We start from the raw sequence: 8,850 nt of genomic DNA on the forward strand, positions 1-8,850 counted from the left end.
GACCAAAATCTAAAGTGTGACCTGTTTTTCTTAAGCTTAACTATAGGCTTTGTGAAATGTTGCGTATCAAAAGAAGTGTGACAGCAGATTACCATCCTCAGACTAATTGTCACATGCCTGTCCTGTCTTTTATTTATAATAAATGCACTCCTTTGCACTTGAGTCCTCACACCTGTTTTCTTGTGTGTGTGTTACGTGACAGAAGGATCCAACCCTACTAGGAGGACTCAGCAGGAGGTGTTTTGTTTATTTATTTATTTTATTATTTTTGTTTGTTCTCTGTGGACATGGACCTGGACAGACACTTACAGGTGATGTACATCCGTCAACAGGGGGCGGGTGTAAAGGAGTTTACGGTGGTCCCGATTCCGGCGGTCCCAGTGCCTGCGGATCGTGTTCCGGTGGTCCCAGTACCTGTGGATCGTATTCCGGTGGTCCCAGTGCCGGTGGACACTGCTGGACCGGAGAAGTTTCCCTGGCGCCCTGCTCTGTCTGCGCCGCTGAGGCGTCCTGCTCTCCCTGCGCCACCGAGGCGTCCTGCTCTCCCTGCGCCACCGAGGCATCCTGCTCTCTCTGCGCCGCCAAGGCGTCCTGCTCTCCCTGCACCGCCGAGGCATCCTGCTCTCCCTGCGCCGCCGAGGCGTCAAGTTCTGCCTGCGCCGCTGAGGCGTCCTGCTCTCCCTGCGCCGCTAAGGCGTCCTGCTCTCCCTGCGCCGCTGAGGCGTCCTGCTCTCCGTGCGCCGCTGAGGCGTCCTGCTCTCCCTGCGCCGCTGAGGCATCCTGCTCTCCCTGTGCCGCTGAGGCGTCCTGCTCTCCCTGTGCCACTGAGGCGTCCTTCTCTCCCTGCGCCACCGAGGCGTCCTGCTCTCCCTTTGCCACCGAGGCGTCCTGCTCTCCGTGCACCGCTGAGGCATCCTTCTCTCCGTGCGCCGCTGAGGCATCCTGCTCTCCCTGCGCCGCTGAGGCGTCCTGCTCTCCCTGTGCCACTGAGGCATCCTGCTCTCCGTGCGCCACTGAGGCGTCCTGCTCTCCCTTTGCCACCGAGGCATCCTGCTCTCCGTGCGCCGCTGAGGCGCCCTGCTCTGCCTGCGCCGCTGAGGCGTCCTGCTCTCATTGCGCCGCTGAGGCGTCCTGCTCTCATTGCGCCGCTGAGGCGCCCTGCTCTCCCTGCGCCGCTGAGGCGCCCTGCTCTGCCTGCGCCGCTGAAGCACCCTGCTCTGCTTGTGCCCCTGAAGCGCCCTGCTCTGCCTGCGCCACTGAGGCGTCCTGCTCTCCGTGCGCCGCTGAGGCGTCCTGCTCTTACCGCACACCCCAGGAGTCCTGCTCTCACCGTGCCTCCCTGGCACCCTGCTCTGCCCGCTCCTCCCTGGCGACCGGCTCTACCCCCGCCACTCTGGTTGCCTGAACTCTGCGGGCCGCCCCGGCCACTTGAACTCGGTGGGCCTCCCGAACTCGGCGGACCGCCCTGGCCATTCGAACTTTGTGGGCCACCATGACCTCCTGAACTTTTTGCTTTCCTTCTCCCTCCCTTGTATACCCCTCCCTTGTCTGTTTCTTCCTTGTCTGTTTCCCCTTTCCCTCCCGTGCCCCCCTGGTCCGTCCCTCCCGTGCCCCCCTGGTCTGTCCCTCCCATCCCATCCCGCCCTGGTTTGTTTCTCCCATCCCTGTCCCTAGTGGAGCGTCTGGTAGCCGCTCCTTAAGGAGGGGGTAATGTCACATGCCTGTCCTGTCTTGTGTGCACATGTGGTTGTTATGTTGAGCATGTGCTCGTGTCATTGTCTGGTCCCTCCCCCTTGTTATCTGATTAGTGTTGATTTCTCCCACCTGTTCCCTCTTGATTTCTTCCATTTATAGCTCCTTGTGTTTGTCAGTCTGTTGTTGGGGCGCTCGATGACGTCACCGAACCGGAGGCCGGGTGATCCTCCAACGCGGCGCTTTCTGTTTAGTCACACGGGCCAGGAATTAACAACCCAGGCCGGAGGACTGGGACAGACATCGCTAACTGAAAGCAGCTTGTTCAACGCTTTTTAGCGCCATCAGAGCGGGAGTCTCGCGCTGGAGGGCGAAAAATCCCGAGGTGGTGCTAAACATGGTTTAGCATCGGCTGTGCTTAGACTGGAGAGGATGGATACAGGTAGTATGGATGATGAAGATGATTCTTCGGTAGTTGATAGTGAGGGATGGTCTCAGATTCCCGATGCTTCAAACAAAAGGAAAAATAGAGATTCTGAGTCAGATGACAACATTACAAGAGTAGTAGGAATAAACAAAACAAGGAAAATGGAGGTAGAATATAAAGTAATGGTTGCATTTTCTGGGCCAACCGAAAACATTAATAATCCAATGAAACTCACGAAAATAATCAAGAAAGCTATTCCCAGATAGCATGGTGACATTGATTCAATGTTGAAATTCCATCAGAATCATCATTTTGGTTGAGGTTGAAATTTCAATGCTAAGTAATATTGGATCAATGTTGAAAATTCAATGCTAAAACCATACTGGACCAATGTTGAAAATTCACTGCTAAATAATATTGGATCAATGTTGATAATTCCATGCTTTTCAGTGTTGAAAAGACAAACATTGAATCAATGCTGATGTTTGGTTAGCTTAATTCTCCACCGGTGAGGCTTACGGTCAATCTATCTGTCACATTATTCAACATGTTAAGGCAAGTCCAAATCAATTGGGTACATTTGTGTGAATGTGAGCACATTTACTATCCTCAAAGGATACGATGAGTACACCAACGAGTATGTGGATTCACAAAGAATACATAAAATGTAAATTTTGTAATTGTAAGCCTTTCTTTAAATTTTTCTGGAAGAGTTAAAATTGTATGCGTGTTTGATTTCTGACTCTTCCAATAAGAAAGCTGTAAAAACTATGAATCTTTTTAAAAAGTATAATTTCCTGCTTACTGGCATGTAATGTCATTCTGTGTTTCATGTTATTATAATAAAAAAAGTAAAAAAATAAAAAAAATAAAAAAAGAACTTCTACCATAAATTTAGTCTATCAGTTTTAAATAAATAAAAATGTAGCCTATTATTATTATTTAAATCATATAGAATGTACATGCATTTCATTATTTATCTAAAGAATACAGAGTTAATAAAGAATTTAGAATATGTGTCCCTATCGAATGCGCCACAATCCAATCCAGCAGGTGGCGGTAATGCACCTTCAAGACATCCACCAATCAACCAAAGCAAGCGCAGCTGAACAGACTTCAATCGCGAAAAAGAGACACAGGACAATGGCCATGTTTTTTTAGAGGTAAGTGGCCTACAAAAATATATTTATAAAATTCATCTCAATTTTAATTTAGTGTTTTTGTTCATCTTTATGTTTTACAACTTGTGTGCTTCTCCTCAGTGAGTTAGAGTAAACTGCAATGTTAACAAGTCACATGAGCGCCCTCATAAGTTACACAACCAACGCCAGGATAATCTTAATACATTGAGTTTCAGTTTGTTTTTCACCAAACCATATCATATTTGTATTCATTTTTTAAAAAAATTGGCATATACACTGTGAATTGCCTCCGAATTATGACTCGTGCAACTCGTCGTTTGTTGTGAGGTGTTCATCTATTTTATGAGATGATTTTAGTATTAAGATTATTAATCTGTGCGAGTAAAATGTGCATTTGTGTAAACGGTGCTGCACATGCATTCATTGACTTGTGAGTCGATCCTATTTGATTCATTTGGATTTTGAGACCATATAGGATCGACTCACAAGTCAATGAATGCGCGGCGCGGATCCACAAACGTATCTTACTCGTTGCACACAGATGAATCATTTTGAATCATCCCATATTCGTCCAGTGTATAAACGAGAAGCGATCGGAAGGTTAGATGAATTTCTGGCTTGTCAGTAATTGTGTTCACCACTCGTGAGAGTATCTCACAGCTGAAGCAGAACTAGAACTGATTGACCTGTTAGCGGTGAGGGGAAATACAATCAGATCGTAGATCTGCTTCAGCTGTACGATATCATCACGAGAGCAGATCACAATTATAACATTACAGTTTAATCTTTAATGCAGCAAGAAAAAAAAAGAAAAGAGTGAGATCTTTAAGTTCTGTAGGCAGCTATATCAAAGTACAGAAATTTAGTAAACAGTTGTGCCTCCAGTTCGTGTTGTAAATGGAAAAAAAAATCTCTTCCAAACCACCATGTAGCCTATAAAGCTTCTCTTTTATTTTCTTAATTTAGCTATTTGGTCATTCATTTACTTGTTTCATTTTAAAATGTATAAGTCTATTTTAAAATGCATTAAATAGTCCTGAATTTAATGTTACCGTTTTAACTGGGATATCAATATTTTGATAAAATTTCAAGTTTCACTTCATTTTGTAGTGATATTTGTAATGTATAATTAATCACATTTCCAAATATTTACTAACTTCTTGTTGTTTTAGATGCTGTGACTGCTGATAAAAAGAGGCATCAGAGTTTATCTTTGCTGGGACGGTGCAAAACTGTCTCCCTTACAACCTGAAAGGCTTCGAGGCATTGCTCATGGTGGAAACCCCTGAGTTTGGAATATTATTCTTTCTTCTACCTTCTTTCTTTCAGTAGTACTGTGTCATTTCTGTATTTATTGGCAAGTTTACATTGTATTTACTTCCATTTTGCAGATGCACGTTGTCATGTTTTTCCAGACTCTTCTCATTTGTGTCATAAATTCAGATGTAATTGTTTTAAGTCAATGTGAGATTTCCTGTTGTAACTGTGGGGGCATAAATAAAGACATTTGCATGTAAACTGAAGGATGCTGTTTACTTTGAGTGACTTTTTGACGCAAAATCATATTGATTGCAGCCACACATGGTCTCTTACTAATAAAATAAAGAGACAAATTAACTGGCATAGAATCCTGCTGTACATAAAGCAAGATTGATCTATTTTTCATTGTTGAAATAACATTATTTCAGGGTGCAAACCTGATGAAAAATCAATGTTATATTTCAATATTGATTCAATGATATTTTGATGGATGCATTAACATTGATTCAACATTGATTCACTTAAATAAGTGGTTTAATTTTAGTTGGAAAACTATTGATTTTAAGCCCATCTTGATCTATTTTTAATCGTTGAAATAACATTATTTCAGGGTGCAAACCTGATGAAAAATCAACATTCTCAACATTGAAATCTCAACATTGATTCAATGATATTTTAGTTGATGCATTAACATTGATTCAACGCTGATTCACTGTTTGTCTGCTATCTGGGTTGGAAATATTAAATCAGCAAGGTATCTATCAAACAACCGTGTTCTCCTTTTTTGTGTTGACAAAAAACAACAAGAGATTTTTTTGACGATCAAAGAGCTGGGAGGTAAAGCAGTCAAATGTTATGTACAGGGAGAATTTGATAACCTTAAAGGAGTGATCATGGGGGTGCCTGTATCACTATCTAATGAGGTTTTAAAGGCTCAGATTAGGAACGAAATGGTTTCAGAAGTAATGCGTCTGCTATCCAGTAGAAATGGTAAAAAAGAAAGTAGTACTACTGTTGTACTATCTTTCAAGGGTGAAAACTTACCAGAACGTATTAAGATTGGATATGTGTGCTACACAGTTTGACCGTATGTGAGACCACCATTGAGATGTTTTAACTGCCAAAGATTGGGTCATGTTGCAGCAGTTTGTAAGGGGGAAAAAAGATGCTGCAAATGTGGCGGAGAACATGATTATGGGCAATGTGGAGAGGGCGTTGAACCCAAATGTTGTAACTGTGGAGGGCCACATAGTGCAGCGTTTCTAGGTTGTAAATTCCAAAAACAAGCTACAGAAGCAATGAAACTCAAAACAGTACAGAATATATCATATGCTCAAGCAGTCAAGCAAGTACAAGTTACAAACAGGAATTTGGGGGAAAACAGCACAACTCAGTCTAAAGAAACTTGCAGTCATAAGTGTCTTGTGGATGGAAATATGCTAGTGGTAAATAAGATTAGTTTTGTAGCATTTATAGCAGAAGTCATTAATTGTTCAGCTCAAACAGACAAAAGAACAGAAAAGCTGAAAATAATTATATCTGCAGCCACTCGACATCTGGGTATTAATGAAGTTTCAGTAGAACAGATTCAAGCTATACTTGAATCTGAAGGAACAAACTGAAGGACAAACTGAAGGAACAGTAGGGACTGGTGATCCTTTGGGAAGTCAAAGAAGTAAAATTAAGAAATGAAAATATTACAGTGGAATGCCCGAAGTTTGATTGCGAATGGACAGGAATTTAAAAGATTTGTTTACCAGCTAGTAGATTTACCAGATATCATATGTATTCAAGAGACTTGGCTTCGTCCGCAATTAGATTTTAGCATTCCTGGCTACAAGTTGGTTAGGAAGGATAGAGTTGGGTCAACTGGTGGATGATGTGGGACTTTTGTTAAAGATGGAGTGGCTTTTAGAGAAATTATAATAGATGTTCTACCAGAAAAACTCGGGGAGAAATATATTAACAATAGTGCATTTATTAACTGCTCAGCAAGCTGATAGTGTACAGAGTCATTTTGGCGTAGGCCCCGTCCGAAGAGCATAATCCGAGGGTCTCGGATCTGCAATTCCTGCCTGAAGACGAGGGCAGGGGCGCAGCCGACCCCCCGGTAGGGTATGGACCGGGCCATCCTGGTGGTGGTGGGGAGGATGGGGATAATCGTCACTTCAGTATCTGCGAACTCAAACATGTGTAAGTACAGAGCCTTTATACCGTGAGCATGAGAATATCATTGGATTAGAGTGAAGGCATTAAGTGACGTAGTAATTGAGTCTTCCCAGCAGAACTTATGCTAAAGCTTTCATTTCTACCAGAAAGACTCGGGGAGAAATATATTAACAATAGTGCATTTATTAACAGCTCAGCAAGCTGATAGTGTACAGAGTCATTTTGGCGTAGGCCCCGTCCAAAGAGCATAATCCGAGGGTCTCGGATCTGCAATTCCTGCCTGAAGACGAGGGCAGGGGCGCAGCCGACCCCCAAAATGGGTGGAGTGTAAATCCACCGGGACGGGGCCCGCCAACCCCCAAAAGTTGGTAAATGATTATACCCACCGGTCTAAAATCTTGGGATTCCTGAAATAGAGAATGAAGTTATTATATAATAGAAGTAAAAAGGAGAAAAGATACAGCATGCCTATGGCTTAGAATTTTTTTTTTTTTTTTTAAACATATAAGACATTTGCCAGTTCACTCATAGGAATGCAGAGACGAGGTCTCATTGGATCATCCGAACGGCCGCCTTGGCGGAATAAGCTGCATTTTTTTTTTTTATTGTATAACATTTGCCAGTTATTCCTAGGAAAACACAAAGACAAGGCCTCATTGGACCATTTGAACACAAGGCCTCATTGGACCATTTGAACACAGAGATGAGGCCTCATTGGACCATCTGTACAGCCGCTTTGGCAAAAATAATAAATGGGCCGCATTTCACCACGCAGACAAGCTGCATTTTTTTTTTTTTTTTTTTTATAATTTGCCAGTTCACTCCTAGGAAAACACAGAACAAGGCCTCATTGGACCATTGAACACAGAGATGAGGCCTCATTGGACCATCTGTACTGCCGCTTTGGCAAAAATAATAAACAGGCCGCATTGGACCACATAGACAAACACAGAGACAAGGCCTCATTGGACCATTTGAACAGCCGCTTTGGCAAAAGTAATAAACAGGTCACATTGGACCACATATAGCAGGCCACCTAGGGCCGTACAACACAAATTCTGGCCTCATTGGACCACATGGCCTTTATAGACCACAGAGACGAGGCTCTGATGAGCCACACGGCCTCTACAGACCACAGAGACGAGGCGTCTAAGCCACAACGGCTGCTAATGCCACATAGAGACGAGGTGGACTGGACAGTACATAAACGAAGCCACTTGGCTAGATGAAACGGGCGCTTCCTTAATAAAGCAAAAAGCTACGGGTCTAAGACCACACATAACCTATGCCCCGAGGGGCGACTGGCCAACTTGGCATCTTTTAAGGACGAGACCAAGCCACTAGGGCAACACATAGACAGACCACGCAAAACACCGGCATCTAAGCCACATTGAACATATGCCCCAGAGGGGCCACTGGCCGGTTAGGCATCTTTTTGAAGGACGAGGCAAACATATGCCACAAGGCGCCAAGCCCCACATAAACACGAGGCCCACATGGCCACAAGGCCACTAATGCCACACATAGACAGACATACTTAAGACAAGGCTACTAGGCCACATTTAACCATGCCATGAATTCCACAAGACCACGAGACAAGGCCACATTAGGCTACACGGTCACAGTAGACCACACAGAACATAGACCGTTTCCTCGGCCATGATTCCACATTTAGACAAGACGTACAGACGACGGCTGTTAAGCCACACGAAACATGGTCATGAAGGCCGGACGTGGCACGAGGCAATATGTACCATGAGACTGACATAGAGACTAGGCCCCTTTTCTTTGCTGGGCCACAAGGCTACTAAGTCACACTGAATGAGGCCAACGAGACAAAAGCCGCTAGGCCACATTTAACCATGCCATGAAGGCCACAAGACCACGAGACAAGGCCACATTAGGCTACACGGTCACAGTAGACCACATATAACATGAATATCGCTTTAAATATATGAATTTATTTATTAATTATATTTTATTTATTTATATTTATTTTTTATTATTTTTATTTTATTATTATTATTATTATTATTATTATTATTATTATTATTATTATTATTATTATTTTTTATTTAATTTATTTACTTTTTATAATCGAACATGTAACAAAGGCACAACGGCTGCTACAGCCACATAGAGACAAGGCCACTTTGAACA

The 8,850-nt window shown here is 43.4% G+C and overlaps 1 protein-coding gene across 1 annotated transcript; it reads right to left on the reverse strand.

Annotated features, from left to right (window-relative positions):
• Positions 1-351: 351 nt before the first annotated feature.
• LOC137038432 (circumsporozoite protein-like) lies at positions 352-1,494 on the reverse strand. The gene is made up of 3 exons (XM_067412992.1): positions 1,347-1,494; positions 1,195-1,298; positions 352-1,104 (listed from the first exon to the last, which is right to left on the reverse strand). The coding sequence occupies exons 1-3, from the start codon at positions 1,492-1,494 to the stop codon at positions 352-354; spliced, it is 1,005 nt and encodes a 334-aa protein (XP_067269093.1).
• Positions 1,495-8,850: the final 7,356 nt, after the last annotated feature.

This window comes from Pseudorasbora parva, chromosome 13 (genome assembly GCF_024679245.1).
Source record: "Pseudorasbora parva isolate DD20220531a chromosome 13, ASM2467924v1, whole genome shotgun sequence".
NCBI classification, from domain to species: Eukaryota; Metazoa; Chordata; class Actinopteri; order Cypriniformes; family Gobionidae; genus Pseudorasbora; species Pseudorasbora parva.

What these genes read in the sequence shown, in the direction of transcription:
- LOC137038432 (XM_067412992.1), bottom strand. Translation starts at nt 1,494, where the DNA reads ATGGTGGCCCACAAAGTTCGAATGGCCAGGGCGGTCCGCCGAGTTCGG. An exon ending in GGAGGAGCGGGCAGAGCAGG is followed by an intron (nt 1,299 to 1,346) that starts GTGCCAGGGAGG and finishes GTGTGCGGTAAG; the next exon opens with AGCAGGACGCCTCAGCGGCG. An exon ending in AGGGTGCTTCAGCGGCGCAG is followed by an intron (nt 1,105 to 1,194) that starts GCAGAGCAGGGC and finishes CAATGAGAGCAG; the next exon opens with GACGCCTCAGCGGCGCAGGC.